General features: G+C 42.0%; 1 protein-coding gene across 4 annotated transcripts in view; it reads right to left on the bottom strand.

Annotated features, from left to right (window-relative positions):
* Positions 1-306: 306 nt before the first annotated feature.
* The window catches only part of SLC24A1 (solute carrier family 24 member 1), a 44,848-nt gene continuing 23,607 nt past the window's right edge, over positions 307-21,547 (bottom strand). For 3 of the 4 annotated variants that reach the window (XM_069985727.1, XM_069985736.1, XM_069985719.1), the window contains 6 exons: positions 8,834-8,920; positions 7,595-7,713; positions 3,070-3,318; positions 2,383-2,472; positions 1,818-1,984; positions 307-893 (listed from right to left, as the gene is read on the bottom strand). In XM_069985727.1, coding sequence (XP_069841828.1) covers positions 644-893; positions 1,818-1,984; positions 2,383-2,472; positions 3,070-3,318; positions 7,595-7,713; positions 8,834-8,920 — 962 coding nt within the window. In that variant the 3' untranslated portion in view covers positions 307-643. The remainder of the gene's footprint in view (positions 894-1,817; positions 1,985-2,382; positions 2,473-3,069; positions 3,319-7,594; positions 7,714-8,833; positions 8,921-21,547) is intronic. The other variant, XM_069985744.1, reaches the window with a different exon arrangement.

The following is a 21,547-nucleotide window of genomic DNA, read 5'->3' as shown; positions in this document are numbered from 1 at the left end:
CCTGGTGTACGCCTGACCTATCCCCTGCTTGCCTGATGGGGGGGCTCGGGCGGACGTGAGGAGGAGGCGGGACGTAAATCAGATCTGCTGAAAGCAGGTGTAGATTTGGTACACAGGGTCGGGCACCCGGCTGGCCAGATTCGCTAAGAGGCATGCACCCCCCAAATGTCTTATTTTTTTCTAGGCTGCTTTTCCTGCTTTGATTTTACCTGGCCAAATACGACATCATAGATATGACATGGTAATACATACCCCTTACCATTTGGTTGCTATAAATGGCGCAGACACAGTGAACTGTGGGATCAGATTGGTTTTATTTCAGTTTACTGAATATGTTTAAGAAACTGCAATATTATTCAAGGTTCACATATTGCTTGTCAGACATCTCTAACGGTGGCAACATAGTGTAATGCACATGTTTAGTCCATGTACAAGGATGGGTTAGAGATTTCTAGGCAGAGGTCACAGGTCATACTCTAGGTTGGTACAGTGCTGTTTACTAGGTTAAGTAGCAATATGTATATATAAAAAATAGGAATAAGAAAATATATTTATGATCAGGTTTTCTCTATAAGTGTGCGTACCACATGTATGAACATTGGATGAGGTCAGTTTAGTGGCTGCTCTATGTTAAGTGGGTGCTTTATATAGATATGGGGCACACAATGATCCTGTCCTCCAGCATGACACTGACAATCACAAACACAAAGTACAATGTGAACATAGTGAATCCTAGAAACTTGTTCATCTTCCACTTGCAGGCAGCAATGGAGAATATGACAAAGAGAAGCATGAGGAAGAGGAGGACGATTGCGCAAAACAAGCCATTGCTGCTCACCGCCACTGGACTGAAACCATTAAATACTGAGAACAGGAACCAGGGGACAGGTAACCTGCAAACAAAACAATGACAATTTGTTAGATAATGTGTGGGTTTATCTCATCGGTCAGACTAAGGACGTGTATACATGTCAGCATGTGAAGGGGTAGGTTTTCGCTGAAGCTACCAATGATTTCTGCACAGTTCCCCATTTACCATTTAAGTCAATGGGAGACTGTTCCTTTTTATGCAGTTTATGCTCCACCCGATCATAGGAAAAAGAAAAAAAAGCAGTACAATGGCTGCAGTCTAAGAGATGGGGCATAAAGAGCACTCTGTTTAAGAAAAAGTAAAAGAGCAGTCTGTAAAAAGTGGGGAGCATTGGGACCAGTCTGTAAGAAAGGGAAGTATTAAAGCAGCAACACATGTAGAATTATTTGTAATATTACTGTGTGAAGCACAAAAAGGGGTGGTAGCATCAGGCAACATGCACGCATGTTTTATCCGCATACTATAACTGCAATATAGTCATAGCTCTGACAATACAACTACCCTCTGCAAGTGAGGAGACAAGTGTCAGGTTGTATCACAACCCTATCCGGAAGTGAGATGCCAGGAAGTGATCATACATATAACTTTTAGGCTGAGGTCTTTTCATGCTCAAAATGAGTTAGTTATTTGATGTTTTTGTACTTTGTAATGCATGTCTAATAAATGGATCTACTGTTCACATGCTATCATAAGGTGATGCTTCATCTCCAGCTGTTCTGTGCCCCTGGGCACAGATGTAACCTTCATACAGTGTGATGACAATCCACCCAGTCTGCTTCTATTATATTTTATTAGTTTAGACATTTCTTCATATACAGTGAAATCTATTTTTATCACCCACCTCAAGAGGGTTCAGTCACATCTCAATAAACCTCTACTAAGAACACAAGGCATCTGGGTGTATTGTTATAAGAACTGGACAGATTAAGTTATTCCAGATACTCACCCTACAGTGATATCAAAGATGTTGCTTCCCACAGAGCTAGAAACAGCCATGTCACCCAGTCCCTTCCTTGCCACGATCACACTGGTGATGAGATCTGGTATTGAGGTGCCAGCAGCCAGTATGGTAAGGCCCATTATCTCTTCTGAAATGCCAATGGTTTCCCCTACCTGGCAGAAATAATGCATATGTTATACTCCAGTTCATCTTACCATAATAAATGATCTGTGTTTTACCCCTAATCTAATCTGTAATATCATTATGAATAGATCCAGTCAGCCCTGAGAGTAGGAGCAAATGCCCATGTCTGCAATGCCACCCAAGGGAACAGGTACCTCCTGCCTAAATCCATGGATGAATGCCACTCTCACACTTTTACCACCCCAAGGACTGTCTCTTCTCACCACCTTTATCATAAATATGGTCTATAATAGCTCCTCCGTATAGCCCAATTCTCAGCGTATAGAACAGGCTTGTGTACAGTTGGCATTCTTAGTAAAATAATAGATTCTAGGAATAATATAAAGCCTATAACCCTATTATACTGCATTTGATTCTATGGCCTCACCTGATGTGCCCACCATACCATGAGGTATGAAAATATAGCAATCCACATTATTGAGCCCAGAAATGTCAGGACAAAAAACCTTCGTGATTTCTGCAAGAGAGATCAGAAATGAGGGACAGTTAGTATATAGATGCAGATGGTAATATTGTTGTGATCACTGTTCACATTTGTGTCAAGGCTTATGGACGCCATGATGCAGCAACATCTGGTGTATAACAGACACCACCACCACCACCACCACTCAATGGACCCCACTGACTTACAACTCAGTTTGGTTTCATTGTGGTTTCTGACATTGTGATGGGAATAAAGGTGAACAAAGCCAAATATTATAGCTATACCAGGCACAACCCATGTACAATGCTGACACTATTTCTAGTAAGAGAAATAGACCTTAAAGGGAGTTTTTCATTGATCCTATGATTCATTGATCCTAGGCTATTAATAGCTGGTCACTGGTCACACAGCTCACCAAATAGCTGTTCCCTGGAGCCACTGCGCCCACATACACAGTGAATGGAGCTGTAAGCAGACAGCTCCATACAGAGTGTAGCAGCTGTGCTGGGTTACTGCAGCTCAAGTATGTGGGTGCCGTGGCTCAATTGCCGGGAGTCAGACCCCTGCTAGGTAGATATTGATGGCCTATCTGGAGACAACCTCTTTAAATATGTTTTCATAGTCACTTACTGGACTCCTAACATCAGGCACAGTTAGCCATAAAGGAAACACAATGGGAAGAAGGAACAGGTAGGTTATTTGCTTTCTTTTAGTGTCAGGCCACTCCAAAGACAGAGGTTCATCTGCCTCTTCTTCTTCATCCTCCTCGTCCTCATCATCGTCACTGTCGTCATCATCGCTGTCATCCTCATCATCACTATCCTCTCCACTGCTGCCAGATCCACCTCCTCCTCCATCGCCTGCTTCAGCTGCTCCTTTCTGTAGAAGTAATTTCAGTGTCATAAAGAGTATACAGTGGTGCCTTGGGTTATGATCATTCATAATTCGTTCCAAAACCGTGTTTGTAATGCAAATCACTCTTAAACTGAAGCAAATTTTCCCATTAAAAAATAATTGAAATGCAGACAGTTGAAGTGCAGGCCCATTATAGCAGCAGTGTGAATAGCTGATTGTAAGGGCAGGCTTATTATAGTAGCAGTGTGAATAGCTGAGTGTAAGGGCAGGCTTATTACAGCAGCAGTGTGTATAGCTGAGTGTAAGGGCAGGCACATTATAGCAGCAGTGTGAATAGCTGAGTGTAAGGGCAGGCTTATTATAGTAGCAGTGTGCATAGCTAAGTGTAAGGGCAGGCTTATTACGGCAGCAGTGTGTATAGCTGAGTGTAAGGGCAGGCTTATTATAGTAGCAGTGTGCATAGCTAAGTGTAAGGGCAGGCTTATTACAGCAGCAGTGTGTATAGCTGAGTGTAAGGGCAGGCACATTAGAGCATGAATGGAGAGGATGGGAAACACAAGGGCTAATAGAGACTGTAGAAAGGAATGAGCAGGGCAGATGTGGGCAAATAAATGCAGTACTGTCCGGGGAGAGAGGGGTTACAGCTATGAAGAGATTACATCCACAGTCCTGTCCCCTGATGCAACCCCCAGCCTGAAGTGGATCTGCTATGATTTGGAAGGTGAGGGAGACTTCCTGGGTCAGAGTACAGTGCTGTAGACCCCACTATGCAGACCATGCCCCTCTTCCACTCCCCCTCCCACCCAGTACAGGGAGCTCTTAAACCAAAGCAATGCTCTTAAACCAAGTTACAATTTTGAAAAACTGTGAGCTCTTCTTACGAAATGCTCCCAATCCAAGTAACTCTTAAACCAAGGTATCACTGTATATGTAAAGTGGACATCCAGTAAAACAATGCTTTGGTATGTGACTGATACAAGTGAGAAGATTACACTGATGAATTCTGTGATCTCATACCAACCCCACAATGTAAAGGTATGCATAAGGGGTTATTTAGCCATTTACATTTTTCAGAAGACATCTCAGAATGTGAAAAATATTATAAGAAGTCATAGCTTGCCGTGCTGGATTCCCGTTTACTGTCTATGCCGGCACCACGGCTCTGCTAAACAGCTGATTATCGGAGGAACAATGGCAAAGTGTATCCACAAGTTTTCAGATGAGTACAGGAGCACAAAGTTTCTTTTATTATGCATGCCTGACTTCTTAGAACTTTGCATTGTGCCATTCCTCTATTATTTCTGATAATGTATGAATAAATTGACAACAGGGTATTACCATTCTGCTTGTCAATGTAGGAGTGCTAACAGTCTCAGACACACAGTTGTGTAGGGACACAAACTAGTTACAAGCAAAATGGCAATACCCAGTGGTTGATTTACTTCTACTTCTCTAGGTGAAATAAGGGCTCTATTACAAGGAACAATAATCATGACAATTCAGCAGATTATTGCTCCATGTAATAAAGACAATTATCAGCCTATGACAATGACCTTCGGCTGATCATGTCTTTTAGTCCTGCCTAAAAAATCATTGGCCGTAACGATGCACGGCCAAGGGCTGATGGCTCTGTAAGGAAAATAATAAAGTTCATACATTCCTGTCCACGCTCTCCAGTATCTACCTGGCTTCTGCCTACAGCTGCCGCTGGAACTTCAGAGCCGGCCTCTGAAGTGACAGGCCACTTAGCCAGTCACTGGCTAAGACTGGACAGGGCTGAGCGGCCTGTCACTTCAGAGACCGACTCTGCAGTGCTCACGGCGACTGCGGGCAGAAGTCAGAAAGATACAGGGAGCTTGTAGAAGCCTTGGGGAGCGTGGAGATGTATGTATATATTATTTTGGGCCAAAGACAAGGGCTGCACAGATATCGCTAAGGATGTCCATGCAACCCTTGCTGCATGATACTCAAGCCATGCAATAGGCTCAATGAACGAGTATCGATCGGGCAGATTTACGGTCATTTATATTGGTGATCGGCACGTGTAATACGGCCCTTTTCATCACCTTTATGCTATCTAAACCATGCATGGTCTCTGGTAGTTTTTGTCTGTCCCACAGACCTTGATGGATTTTTCTCTCTATACCCAAATAGGAAGCAATCTATCTATCAGTCAAGGCTGGAGGGGCATGGAGAAGCTGGCAGGGACTGTCTCATGACTGCAGTATGATGAGAGGTTTCCTTGAATGAGGAATACAAGTATTTACCTAAACAGTCATGGATAGATGCTTATTTGTATTTAACCTATCGCTCCACCTTGTCTATTTACACTATACAATATTACTTTTTATCACAGCGCTATAAACACGTCACTTTCTTCCAGACTTCAGGACTCTTGTCTCCAGTTCAGGTGTGGTTTGCAATTAACCTCCATTCACTTTAATGCAACTGAGCTGCAAAACCTGCACCCAAACTGGAGACAAGAGCAATGCTGTCTCTGGAGGAAAATAGCCCCTTTTATCCGAGCAGATATGCTGTAGTTAGTTAACAAGGCAATAGTTAGGTTTTGTTTCACCAGGGAAAGGTTTTATGAAAACACCATATCCAGGGCAAGGTACCTTGTTTGCAGCCCCCCAGTTCCAAGCAAGCAAGGAATATGCCATAGCGCCCCCTCTAGCCACGATATATGAACCTACTAATTAAAATGTGATTAAAATTAAACATTCCTGGAGGCGTCTTGTGATGCAATAATTTCTGGTTCCCTACTACAGTAATATTCTCAGGCGTTGATACTTTAATTCACTATGTCTTATTTCCCCAGTAGGAGTCTTTGCTATATACACAAAGACTAATAACATTTAGTAGACAGAAGCTAGCAGCTAATGTGTGAAATACAATACTTAGGTGTTCTGGGATGACAAATTATCCTTTATCCTTTATAAATTGCTGTTTTATCATAAAAAGATCCCTATAAAACAGCAGGGGATTATCACAAATCAGTAGTGTTGCCTTCCCTGTAGACAAGAAGAGTAAAATATATTCCCTATTTATCTCACCTTTAAATTGCACTCCAGTTTTGGGGCCCAGTCTACAAAAAAGAACTGTAAAAATAGTTTACATTTTTGAGAGTAGCTTCAACCATTTAAACTATGAGGCCAGAGGTCTGTATAATTTTTCTTAGGTCTAAACTGATGTGATTATTTTGCAACTTCTGAGCTTTACATTTAAAGGGGTATATTTCCTATATAGGGAATAAGTGTCTGATCCCTGGGAATCCAAACTAAAGCCCCTATTACATGGGGCGATAAGAGGGAGCAAGCGAATGCAATCTGTCAGGTAAGCATTTGCTTTCTTCTCGCTCCCCGTTCGCTGCCAGTGTTATTACACGCGCTGAAAACGAGCGGGTAAGTGCGAGGGTGGCTTTCCGGACAATCTTTAGATCATAGGCCATAGGAGATAGTGGCAGTCTGCTGCCACAACTCCTATTGCAAGGAACGATGGCAGCAGATAGTTGCTATCTGCATCATTGCTCTTTCAACAAGTTGAAAGCCAATGATCAGCCGACAAGGCCACCAGGGTCTATAGTTATGTTTGTTGAATGCATTGGGAGATTTCCCACAGCATAAAGCAGGCGAAGGAGAGTTTGGATTTGTGCCATCTTCGGGGTCATGTACAACACTTATTATACAAGGTAAAACATAGAACGAAAAAGTGGAAAATTTTTTCATGGTGTATTTTATGCCATTTTATTACAGCTTCAGTCAATGAATGGCGTGGAAGGACACATGTGCAAGTCACTATTGTGTTTAAAACAAAAAAGTCTGGACCCCATTCTGGAGATCAAAGGGGGATCCTATCAGTGGATAGGGTATACATTATCTCAGAATGCCCCTTTAATTCAGCAGGACAGCTGCTAATAGTTTCCTATTAAACTGGTAGACATTTATTTTGAAAACTGGACTACATTCTCCCAAATGGAGCTGATATTTTACACGCTGTAATTTTAGGACAGGTTTGAGTTTGTCCAGCGTTCTAGTGTTCTTGTCATGTGGTTGCACTAAAATAAAAAAAATATATATGTAATGCAGTGTTTTCATTTAATTTGGCTCAACCACCCCACACTAACCACACAGTATGGCAGATGGTCCATGTATCTAGCACTATGTCAGCCTATAGGGCGCTAGATGGGATGGGATGCATCTGTTTTGGAATGGTCATGGATCACCAGCTATGTGTGTTATCTGGACATACGTGTCTTTGAAAGATGTGGAGAGTTAACTGGTAATATGAACACCATTACCTGAGTGTCATCCTTTTCTCCTCCTTCATCCTCTGCATCCTTAGAGGGCTCAGACCCAGTCGGGGGAGTCACCTGGACATTCACTGTGTTGGCAACCTCTCCTCCATCATCCTTTTCATCTGCAGAAAAGTAAAAATTGTTAAACCACAATGCCAATGCTGGAACAATGGGTTTACTACTGGCTAAAGCTGAATTATCTATATTTAATTCTCTACACTAAATCTAGCACAGAACCACGCATGTTTTGCCCTTTGCTCCATCAGTCGTGATGGTGAGAAACTATATATATCTATATATGTCTATCACTGTTCTGTATCATCTTCCTCACATGAACGGTCGGCATTGCCTTTAGTGCCAGTGGTTGTATGATGCAAGCCAAGCAGGGAAAAAAGAGGGAATGTGGGACACAATAAGACATGCCCTTTAAGCAGCCATTTTTTCTAAGTTCAGCTATCAATGCAAATCAATGACCCAGCAATATTAGCAAGAAAACACATAAAGCCTCAGTGATGTCATTGAAATCGAGAACTGATAGGTTGCAGCCTTTTAATATCTGTTTATGAAGTTGCTCCTTCCATGACATGTAGCCTATAGGTATCTTCTGCACAGTTTGGGTAAGCTATAGCGAATTCTCCATGTACAAGACCATATTACCGTGCTTTTATGCCACTTATAGTAAGCAATAAAGCTTACCCATTCACTGGTTTTAGAAAATCCTCTTTATCCTACTATAAGACCCAAGCAAAACAAACCATGCTGAATATACCCAACCTCCGAAGGTGCCTCGAAGAGGGATTCCTTCTATAGTATGTTACAGAGACGGAGGATAAGACACACATATCCATTCCAACAGGCATTTCATTGACCAATCTTCCCTAAAGCTTTAACAGAAAACCAAGATAAATTTATTACTACACACTTATATTAACAAATGGCTCTTCTATGAGATATGGGTGGAGAAAACCAAACACTATTGGTCAATCGCTGCAAAGGCACTAAAAGCAGCAAGCTAGACCAGGCCCCTAATAAGAAATCCAACACTTACACAGTACCATCTTGGCTAGCATTGGAGATGAGGGCATCTAATACTGCTGCTTTAAAGATTTGGGATATCTCTATAAGCATACCTATACTGAACGGCTGGTAGAATCACACTACTACTGGGCTGAAGGTATACAGCCAGGCCCTGATCAGTCCATTGTCAGGAAGATGAACAGTGTCACAGCCTACTTTTCTCACCTTTGATTTTCAGGCCTTTTTTCCCCTCTGTCTCTACTTTGGCCTTGGCCATGTTGTTCATGATTTCAGCCTTGTCTTTAAATTTTGCTGCAAAGGAGAAAAGTAACTTACTGTTCACTCATTCCGTGCCTTCAGTGCGCTCACTGCGACCCAATGCTCTTCTATAGTAATAGGCAACACTGGCACACTCATTCTGTACATATATGTATTGCACAGAGGCTATTAACAGGGACATCAACAAAATAAGCCTAAATGTCCCAATTTTGGTAAACAGGTACATAGTCCATACAAATAATGTGTATTTTTAATAATATACATGTATGTGCCCCTGTTGCACACATATATTACATGAACAATGCAGAGTAAGGGAGAGAATCCTGAAAGTAGTACCTGCGGTAAAAGCATATTATAGCAACTAGCATACTAGGGAACCACGGCTGGGATATGGGGTAAGCAGAAGCTGGGTGCAATTTATGTACTTACAGGTAAGAGATTAGGCCAAAAGAGGAGCTGTGCGGCCCGACAAGCCACTACAACATGTGGCCAGCCTTACAAGCATAGAGGATGGGGGTGAGTATACTGTGTAGAATAGGGGTGTCAAACTCGGGGCCCTCCAGCTGTTGCAAAACTACAGTTCCCATCAAGCCTGGACAGCCAAAGCTTTAGTTGTTTGACACTGTGGTGTAGAGTATTATAAAAGAGAACTCACAACTCCCCTGATCGTGTGGAGGGAGAGGGGCAATAAGACGTCATTAATAGAGATGAGCGAACTGGGTTCGAGTCGATCCGAACCTGAACATTCGGCATTTGATTAGCGGGGGCTGCTGAACTTGGATAAAGCTCTAAGGTTGTCTGGAAAACATGGATACAGCCTATGACTATATCCATGATTTCCACATAACCTTAGGGCTTTATCCAACTTCAGCAGCCACCGCTAATCAAATGCCGAAAGTTCGGGTTCTGATCGACTCGAGCATGCTCCAGGTTCGCTCATCTCTAGTCATTAAATAAGATCCAACGGCTTTAATGCTAAACATCTTTGGTTGAGGAGTGTGTGTGTGGGGGGGGGAGAACCCCTGTTATCTGATCCTGAATTTGTCTTGACAAACTGCTCTTTGATTAGAGAAGAAGCATTGTGCATCTATGCAGGCTCTAAAACAACCAAGTCAATGTGACTTTTGATGAGAAAAAACAAAACAAAACACCGGAGGTATGGTGAGACAGCGGATCCTATTTTACCACGCACAATGTTGCTAAAATATGAATGGGAGCAATACGCAAGGCTAAAGCAGCTAGGTCTATACTTTTGCATCAGTATTTGAAACAAACATACTTAAAAATTGGATACGGGCAGGAGAAAAAGAAATAAACTGTACTCGACCCCTCCCCCGTCCCTGTACATTGAGCTGCTGCAGCCAATCACTGGCCTCGGTGGTAATACTGTGCATGCTCTGAGGGAAGGGACCGGCTGCATCCCATGATCACTGTTCAGCACTTCCAGAAGCATACACTGTGGAGTGAGTACAGATATATATATATATATACAGTATACTGTATACCCCATTTTCTGCTCATGTGCAATTTCCTTTTATAAATCCCTTTAAGTCATTAGTAAAGGTCATTCAGTCACCAATTGTCAGTGATAATTCATGTTAAAGGTGAGTTTAGATGGTTACAGCAGATCAGAATATAATTGATACAGCATAGTTATGTAGAACATGCCACTCCTCAAACCTTTACAGCAGCAGTATTCAAACATAAGGATATCTAGAGGCATGCAATAAAATATACCATATATATACCGCTTTCATATATTTGCAATAACGTCAATTCTCTTCAGAGAACTAAACAAGACCGACTATAAACTATAAAAGCATTTCTCACTGGAGGACCGGACTACCCCATGTATCATACAGACAGACCATTCACTTCAATGGACACAATTTAATGCTTAAATTGCCTAACTTGCGGGCAAATATAACAAAGATAAAACATTTAACCCCAAAGTCAAAGTATGTTTTTCCCAATCCCATCCATGAGAGGTATGATGTAACTAGAACCTGTTTTGCATGTCTCTTATATCTTTTCCTTCTACCACATGCTGCACATAAGGGCTGTCATCCTAACAATCTGTGGCTGTCAAATCATAGAAATACTGGCAGTAAGAAGAAGGATAGAAGCCACGTGGGTATCAGGATTAAACAGATCAGGCTCAGGACTACTGGCTGCTGTCCAGGTTTGACAAGATTCCTGTTAATCTGGTCAGTAATACACCTAACATGGGCGACACTGGAGAGATCGCTGACTACAACCTCAAGGTCATAAGACCAGTGGGGTCTACAAGATATAGACAGCGTAGATTTGTTATATACCGAGGTAGGAGCAGGAGCCAAGTAAGTGTCCTTATCATTACTGAAGATGTCTATTTCCTAAAGAACATAATCCCTGGATAATCCATGAAGCACATAAAGTATATCATTCATCAGAGAGTTTCCAGTACAAACCAAAGAGCAAATACATTTGGTAAAGTTTTATAAAGGTGAAAGCACAAAGTTTTGTTTTGTAACATTATTGTAATAAAATGGGTTATTAAATCATCAAGGGAGATTTATCAAGCCGTCTTATGGTTTCACAGCTAAGCTTTCATATGTCAATGAGCTCTGGTAAAATGGACTGGACATCTCTACTATATGAGTCTCATAAATCCTATTCCATGGGACCATTATCATTTAATAAATTGTTAGATCGTTTGCAATTGAACAATAATTGTTTCGTGTAAAAACAGACAACGATTAAACGGCCAACAAAAATTGTTGGTCGTTTGATAAAATTGAGGCTTATTTTTATCGTTGGTTGTCTGCAAATCGTTTGCGCATCGATAGGTGTAATAAGACGTCGTTCAACAGGACGACTGCAAGACCACATTTCATTCGACATATTGGTTGTTTGAGATCGTTTATCGCTAATTGTCGAAAAATCGCTTTGTGGAATAGTCATTGACACCACGCATTCCTTAAAGGAAACCAGTCGCCATCTATAAAGCACTTGTAATGCAGGCGTGCAGACGTAATCTCCTACCTTCTTTCTGGTGGTAGCTGAAACATTTAAGTGCCCAATACATAAATTTTGAAAACTGCTGGTGCTGTATGCAGATTACTTCTAAGTAGGCATTGGGACGGTCACTAGTCCTTGACAAAAAGCCTATCGAGGACTAGGACTGGCCCACACCTGGGCATTATATTGGCATACCTTCTCGGTGGCCTCACAGATGAAATGTGCAGCATGACTGAAACCACAGAGCCATGACTACATAAAACAGCACCTCCGACCTGATGCCTACAGTACCTTTAAGTAATGTGTATACAGCACTTTAGCATTTCAACTACTGATACAAAGACAGGAGAACTTGTCTGTATGCCTATTAGGCAGAGCAAGTGATTCCCAGACTAAAACCATGGTTCCTCTTAATAATAGCCTAGCATGTGTATTGACACTTCATCAAACTAGGCGGTACAAAATCATCTGCTTGCTCTTGTTCATCTTTCTCCAAACATGGAGTGTTTACCAGCAAACACTCCATGTTAGTTGGGGTCAAATTAGCTAGGGCCCCAATGATCGAACATTTATTACTTATGCTAATAGTAGGTTATACATGTTCATGGCTGGAATACCTCCTTTAAGGGGATAGGGAATAATTATCTGATCCCAAGATTATCTACTTTCACTTCTTGGTTATGGAAAGCATCACATCTAATAACTAGATACCAGTAAGCATGGAGGTCCACCACAAAGCAAGTCTTAGATATATTTTGTATTTTATATTTTGTATATTAGATATATACAAAAATATTGTTTTCTCAACTGCATCCAAGACTTGTGCCAATCGTGATACCACTACAATACATGAGGTATCTCCTACAACCAGTAGCTGCGTGCAAGTGTCAATTACTTTTGATGTTAGTCCTCTAGTACAGATGAGCATGCTCTAGTAACATCGCTTGGCCATAGGCTGTATCCATGTTTTTCTAGACTTTGTAGGGCTGCGTTCAACTTGCATGAGTTCTCATGAGTGCTCTATTTTCTAGTTTGGAAGATGTTTTAAGACAAAAGTTGTACATTTCAGGGTAGATAGGTATGATAAGAATAAGGAATGCTTTGCTAATAGTTATCTGTTACTCTATCTTTAAGGCCCTATTACACGGAACGGTTATCGGGCGTATGTGGCCGATAATCGTTCTGTGTAATAGAAGGCAACGATCAGCTGATATGAACGATGTCGGCTGATCGTTGCAGTTGTTTGTCTTTCAACATGTTAAAAGACAAATGACTCATATAGCAACGATCTGCTGTTGTCGCTCTGTGGAATAGGAGCAGCAGCAGCAGACCACTGCTATCTACTATGGGCTGCCCGGATGATCTAGCGATCATCCTGGCAGCCCCTCCCTGCGGCCTTACCTGCTCGCTGCCACTGCATGCAATAGCAGCAGCAGCAAGCATTGAACGAGGAGCAAACTCCTCTAGTTGCCCCGTGTAATAGGGGCTTTAAAAAGGGACTGTTCAGTAATAAAAAGGACAAAATTGGTCAGCTCTTTCTGTGTTTTTGTGTGACTGTTCAGTAATACTTTTGTCTGTCGCTTTTATATATGTGCATGTGCTTGGTATATAGTGTACATATATAAACTTTTTGTATTGCAATCATTGAATAATGCACAGTGATATCTGGTGGTGGGGCTGACGCATGACTGCCATAAGTTATTTTACTAGAGAGGGCACAAGGGTACCAATGAAACCATGTATCTACCACCAGATATCCGTACCACTATGGCACTGAGCATATAGAAGAAAATGGTGTTTATGCAAAAGGAATTTAGATCAGGCAAACCCTCACAGCCAGTCCCTAATGGTCCTTATCCACAGAGCAATAAATCGTTCAGTCCATCCTTTAGCAATTTTTAAGCGGCAATTTGTTTTTTACACCGATCAGCATTTAGACAAAGAAATAAATCATTTGAAAAAATAATTTTTACAATTGCCTTAAGATCGCTTAAGTCCAACCCACACAGCAGGGTGAATCTGAGTAAGACTGTTTAGACTAAGTGATCAAAACATCAGCGAGTGACCAGCAATGATTTGAGAACATGAGAAAGACCACAATGACCGATTTTGTCACTCATGGCTTAATATTTAGCTGTATTTACATGATCAGATAATTGCTCAAATGCGAGCACACACGGGACCCATAGGCACTGCAGAGATGTCAACCTGGGAGAGGCCTTGACATGAAGATATTTAAGCAGAGGGTAGTGGCACATATGGTAAAAGGCAGGGCTTATATGAGACGGCATAGCTAAGCTGCAGGATACAGTAGTAGTGTGATTTTAAAGGGGTGAGGCAGAGAATTATTTAAGCATCCTTACAGATAAAGATAATTCTCCAGAAAACTCCTTTAGATTTGTAATTTACTTCTGTTTAAAAATCTCAAGTTTCCCCATACTTATGAGCTGCTGTATGTCCTGCAGGAAATGTTTTCTATTCAGCCTGACACAGTGTTCTCTGCTACCACCTCTTTCCGGGTCAGGAACCGTCCAGAGCAGCAGCAACGCCCCATAGAAAACCTCTTATTCTCTGGACAGTTCCTGACAGAGATTTCAGCAGAGAGCACTGTATCAGACTAAAAAGACAACAACATTTCCTGCAGGGCATACAGCAGCTGATAAGTATAGAAAGACTTTAGATTTTTAAATAGAAGTAAATTACAAATCTATATAACCTTTGCTGTACAAAAGTGAAAAAAAAAAGTAAAATTAAAAATATAATAATAAAAATACTGGTTAAAAATCTGTATGTACACTTCGGAGCATCTTCTCAAAAAGTTCAATAAGAAACTTAAAGGGTAACTTCTCTTTTGAACCAAAGTATCAGTTTTATTTTTTTTATGGCGGAAGGGGCTATAAACTTGCCTACAGTGGATCTGACCTGATATGCCCTGCAAGATACAGACTGGCTGAAAGTCACATTCTCCTCATCAGTCTCTACATATAGGAGCAGTCTCTCTGCACATCAGTCTATTCACATAGCCTGTATAAAGATAATTATATACAGAGAGACTGATCCTATATGAAGAGAGTGATATTACTGATAACTTTTAGATGGTTAGATTGGATCCAACTTCCAGCACCCCACACAATTAGCTGTTTGAATGGACTTTGGCACTTCTGCAAGTGCCACTGCTGCTTCAAATAGCGGAGAATTCCTACCAACCAGCAAGGATTCTCTCACAGACCTGTTAGGCTCCCTATAGATTTTAGGGAAAATCAATTAAATTCTGGATAGATTTCCTGACCCATAGAATCCCTTTAGGATTTTTCACGAAATGTGTCTGTTCCGGAAAATAGGTCAGGAAATGATAGAACGTATAATCGCCAGTGTATCAAATACTTATTTTACCCTCTGTAGCTACATGTTGGCATCACCACTCAGGATTATACAAGAGTATGGAATAGCATGTGTAGCATGCTCTGGTATGTCTGTAGAGGAGCAGGATTCTATCAGGACTCCAGTACTGTACACAAGCAGAGGGCTTCTGATGCTGTTGCATGTGGTGACGTAATTTAATCTTGGACGGCTTGATGCTGGAGGAAGAAGGCCTGGCCTCAGCACTGGAATGTAGGGGAGGTGAGTGAGATTCATAATTATTATTTTGGTGTTGAAGCTACCATCTACCTAATGGGGGAAGTAAGTAAATCCTGGAAGGATCTACATAATATGGGTTATATACCTGCTGGGAGCATCTGCCTTATGGGGGAAGTAACTAAATCCTGGAAGGATCTACCTAATGGGGGGTTATATACCTACTGGGAGCATCTACCTAATGGGGGAGGGGTTCTACCTACTACCAACTGGGAACATTAACCTAATTGGGAGACGGTATTATCTATCCACTAGGTGTTTATACCTAAAGGGGGAGGGGTTCTACGTGCTACCTACTGGGAACATTAACCTAATTGGGTTATTTATCTACTGGAGGCATCTATCTAATCAGGTGGGAATTATTTACCAAATGGGTGGGGTTGCTACCCACCCTCCTTCTGGAGCAGGTGTCATGTGGAAGACATGATGCCAGTGGCCAAAGACTTCTGACACTGCTGGCTGCCCCCGTGATGTCTGCTCCAGAAGGAAGACTGGGTTGCTGACCAAAGCCTGAATGGGCGATCAGTGTGGAGTCGATGAGGTGAGTTCAGTCCCCTTTGTTCCTTTAATGCTTTTACATGTATAACCCCTTATAATGGTATAATGGTTCTCTGAATGTTCTACCACGCTGGTTGAATTTTAGCATGCAAATCATTCAGATCTGCTGCTTTCACCTCTCTCTCTCTCATTGTCGACCACTTAAGGCCCTATTACACAAAGTCATTATCAGCCGCTGATAATCATCTCGTATAATAGAAGACAATGTTCAGCCGACATCGTCCATGCTGAAAAATCAACGATCTAGAAAGCAGCGATATACTGCCGTTGCTCCGTGTAATAGGAGCAGTGGCTGCAGACTACCGCTATCTTCTATGGGCTGCCCCCCCCCCCCCCCCGCTCCCCCGCAGCTCCCTGCGTGTGCTCGGGAAACAAGTGTGGAGATGCTGTTAGCTAGACATGAGTAATTGTTATTGCTTCGCTTTCTTATTACTGTAAATTTACTTATCTCTACTATTAGCCATTACAGCACGTATACAACACGCAGCCTGGCTCCTGGGACCCTTCAGAGAAATGGCTATACCCAGGATCATATTAACACCTTGCGCTGCCCTGGACACTTGGGCTAAATACACCCCATTAGGGTCATTGCACAAAAATTGCATGAGTAAGGGTAATATTACACTATTACTATTAAAAATTACCGATCTTAAACGACCGCTATGGCGAACGACCTAAAATCGTTCACCCAGTTACACAGAACAATGATCATTACATATGATCGTTCTTGCGGTCGTCTTGACGTCGCTATTACGTTTGTCGCTACTGTGAATGCAACGTCTTATTCCATGCGAACGATTTGCGAATGATCAACGATAAAAAATAGGTCTAAATTCTATCAAACGACTAACGATTTCTCGTTGGTCGTTTAATCGTAGTCTGCTATTACACTAAACGATTATCGTTTAAATCCGAACGATCTAGCGATTTTTCGAACGATAATCGTCCCATGTAATAAGGCCCTAACATATGGGTTTTGTTGCAGATTCATTGTGGAAGCTGTAAATTTGCAGGTAAATTTTGCCCCATTTCTCATTTAAAGATGACCTATTAAAATGACATGATAGCGATGTTCTGCTGGGCCATCGCTCCATGTAACAGAATTCCACTAGTTTTGCTCAGTGTGAACTCGGCCTTAGGGTATGTGCACACAATGGAATTAAGCGAGGAATTCCAAGAGGAGTCCGCACACCAGGTGCGGACGACTCATACAGCAGCTAATAGCGCTCGTTTGCTCCTCTCAGTTGTCCTGTGGGGCTTTAGATTGGTGGGTTCTGTGGTCAAAAGTCTATGGTATATGGGGACAACAGCTCTCTGTCCATGTCTGCCGCTTTAAGCATTCTACAGAGCTGACAGATTCTGCTGGGGAGAGGGCTCAACTCCTGTGAAGCCCGCCCTAGGTGACACTGTGCACCAATGAAGTGAAGCAATTTCATAGGGGAAAGAAGACACAGACAAGTGTTATACAGGTATATATCTAATGTGCAGCATCTAAGCTTGTGGATTGGGAGGAGAACTGCACATAGAGCAAGGGGGTAACAGTATTACTTTAATATATTGATGGCACACAAATGAAAGACAATTACAACTATTACTGTGTGTATTACAATTATTCTGTATTAAATTCAGTTTACCTGCAGTCCTATGTAAAACCTCAGATAACCATCCCACAGAGATATGATAAGCTACAAACTCAGCGCTACTGTATATTTGTGGTTGTCCATTTACATACATGTAGCATCCCATTACAGGTGTGCCACTACTTCTTGTCTATCACCTGTCAAAAAGTATCTCTATCAGGTGTCACACCCTGGGATGATGGCTGCCTTTCCACACTGGCTCCGTGCACATGAAGCAAAAGTGGTGGAATTCCGCCAGCCTTCCTGTCATAATGACAGTCTATGGGAGGCTTGCACGCCTCCTCTCTCCGCGCTGAAGAATAAACATGTCCATTCTTCAGCGGGGAGCGGCGCTGAGAGAGGAGGCGCGCGAGCCTCCCATAGACTGTCATTATGACAGGAAGGCTGGCGGCATTCCGCCGCGGAGTTCCGCCACTTTTGCTCCGTGTGCATAGAGCCTATTACCACTTGCTGTCTTACTTACCCCTGTTTGTTAGGCACAGCTGAAGAAAAAGGGTTAGCTGTGGTCTTCTTTAGTGAATGGGGGAGAGAGCAAGACACAGACAGAGAGTTCCTTCTGCAGTATATAGAGCCAGAGCCCTTGTCAGGAATCGCAGCCACAGATTCTTTATGAAAGACTTTCAAGCTAAGATGCAGTGCTAAACCCAAAGGTGGGGTAACTGTCACCTGGGTTTACCTTGCCTACGCCTAGGATCCTTCTAAACAGTCAGGACAATCTACAGTCAAGGATCGATCCTCAGTAGAGCAAAGATCACAAGACGAAGTATTCCACTGGTACCTGCTCAACCTTCTTGGGTAGTTAGCTTTGCCCAGTAGTTCAAGCCTGACACTCATGCTACCAAACCTGATAGTCTCTGCACTCGTTTGGCAAAAGGTGGTCTTGTATGCAGTTCACTTCTTCTAACCGTGAATATGAGTATTTCTTCTGCAACGCTAAGTCATGCTTCACACTATCTCGGCAGAGTACTGTACTATTTAGGCAAGGTTCCCAGGACAGTCCCTGAACCTATCTCAAGCTAAGTAGTTCCTCTTTTACCATATCAAGCATAATCTACACCTGTACTTGCACCTAGCACATTGTTTACTCTGTACTTTGCACTGAAGATATTAAGTAAAAGTTATTCCCTGTTTCACTGCTGAACTCTGTGCTCATTTTTCTCCATCGCACCTGCCCCCACATGTTGTGCTCCTCTTCACATAGCCTAGTGCCAGTGTGCCTGGGTGGGTAACGCCTCTCCTGGCCACTGTGAGAAGTGCCCCAGTGAAAATACCAGAGCCCACTTGCGGTTGCCATCCAAGCACCCCGTGCCACATATGTGATATTTTGCCATCAAAAGGTTTGCATATAGAGTGGCACACTGCAGCTGGTGTGTTATGGGGGTGACAGCTGGGAATCACAAACTGTAACTTTGGTCCCAGCCTCTATACTGTCCTCACTGTAAAGTCCTAAAAGTGAGGACAATATACAGTAAAGGGAAGTTCAGAAAAAAATATTATACTCTAGCAAACCTCAACACTTGACAAGTCACACTCTAATAAACTATGTTGGTGTCCCTAAAATGTAAAATGTTGACAACTATACATTAGCACATTGGGGGAGATTTATCAAACATGGTGTAAAGTGAAACTGGCTCAGTTGCCCCTAGCAACCAATCAGATTCCAACTTTCATTCCTCACAGGTTCTTTGAGAAATGGAAGGTGGAATCTGATTAGTTGCTAGGGGCAACTAAGACAACTCTACTTTACACATGTTCGATAAATCTCCCCCATAGCTTTGTAATTTACTTTGATTTAAAAAAAACAAAACCTCAAGTTTTCCAGTACTTATCAGCTGCTGTATGCCCTGCAGGAAGCGGTGTACTCTTTCCAGTCTGACATGGTTCTCTCTACTGCCACCTCTGTCCATGTGAGGAACTGTCCAGAGCAGGAGAGGTTTTCTATGGGGAACCTTTAATAAGGAGTACCCCTTTAATGAGGCTGGATATAGCTGACATTGCTGGAGTCTAGGGAGTAATAAATCACTGCTGGACACCTGGCATTAACACCTTATCTACCTTAGACAACCAGGAAAAGATGCACAAAATCTTATAATACCCTATACTGCTAGGAATGCAGAAGTTAAAGGAGAACTTTAACTGTAGAAGCGTACCCTTGTTACGTGAAACAGCTGTCACACTGCAACGTTGATTAGGGAGGTCTGGTGTTCCTGCTATGCTCGTCCTGCAATGGCATTTTTAAGAAGATTTTAATAAAGATTAAAGTTTTTATGGTTTTTATGCCCTCTCCAATTTTTCTTTTTTTCTTTTCATACACTAAATGCATTATTTACACTTCTACACTACACTAGACCAATGGGTAAAAGGTCATTAAACCCCCTACTAGCTTAAAGCGATACTGCATCCAACAACCCATCTGTTTTATGAGAGCAAGTCCTTCCTGGCAATGTCTTTTGAAATGCGCCTGTAGCCTTGGTTAGGGTAAAAAATGATTTTTAAATGTGGCGTAGCCTAAAGTGTTTGTGCCCTAGGCCTGCTAAGCCACTCCAATATTCCTCCCCGCCTTTCTCATCATAAGGAATGCCCCTGGCAGGATTCTAATCATAAGGAGGGCGGCGAGGAAGAACAGAGAGGCGTTGAAGGTCTAGGGCACAGACACTTTAGGCCATGCCACATTGACTCGGCTGTTGCAGATTAAGGCTGGGTTCACACTACGTATATTTCAGTCAGTATTGTGGTCCTCATATTGCAAACAAAACCAGGAGTGGATTGAAAACACAAAAAGGCTCTGTTCACACAATGTTGAAATTGAGTGGATGGCCACCATATAACAGTAAATAATGGCCATTATTTCAATATAACAGCCGTTGTTTTAAAATAACAGCAAATATTTGCCATTAAATGGCGGCCATCCACTCAATTACAACATTATGTGGACAGATCCTTTCTGTGTTTTCAATCCACTCCTGGTTTTGGTTGCAATATAAGGACCACAATACTGACTTAAATATACGTAGTGTGAACCCAGCCTAAAAGATAATTTTTTACCCGAGCCAACTACCGCTGAACTGCGATCGTTATTGCGAAAATTTTTAATGATAATCGTTTCGAGTAAATGCACCTTAAGGCTGGGTTCACACACTGTATATTTCAGGCAGTATTTGGTCCTCAAGTCAGGTCCTCATAGCAACCAAAACCAGGAGTGGATTGAAAACACAGAAAGGATCTGTTCACATAATGTTGAAATTGAGTGGATGGCCGTCATATAACGGTAAATAACTGCCATTATTTCAATATAACAGCCGTTGTTTTAAAATAACAGCAAAAATTTGCCATTAAATGACGGCCATCCACTCAATTACAACATTATGTGAACATAGCCTTTCTGTGTTTTCAATCCACTCCTGGTTTTGGTTGCTATACAGCCTCACAAATACAGCCTCAAATATACATAGTGTGAACCCAGCCTTTAGGTGCATTTACACAGAACGATCATTGTTCGAATTTTCACAATAAATCGCATTTGAGCAATAATTGGCTTGTGTAAACACAGCAAATGATCGAACGACAAGTGAGAAATCACTCATTGTGATCTTTCAACATGTTCTCAAATCGTCGACATTCCAAAGAAAATCAAATGAACACCGGGGGGTACCATAACAAGTATGTAACAGCAACATTTGAACAAATGTTTTAATACCATAGAAAGATCCACTGTATATACACTCACCGGCCACTTTATTAGGTAAACCTGTCCAACTGCACGTTACCACTTAATTTCTAATCAGCCAATCACATGGCGGCAACTCAGTGCATTTAGGCATGTAGA

The sequence above is a fragment of the Dendropsophus ebraccatus genome, chromosome 1 (assembly GCF_027789765.1).
Source record: "Dendropsophus ebraccatus isolate aDenEbr1 chromosome 1, aDenEbr1.pat, whole genome shotgun sequence".
Lineage (NCBI taxonomy): Eukaryota > Metazoa > Chordata > Amphibia > Anura > Hylidae > Dendropsophus > Dendropsophus ebraccatus.
The sequence above is the reverse complement of the archived record's forward strand: the minus strand, read 5'-3'. Positions and strand labels throughout refer to the sequence as shown.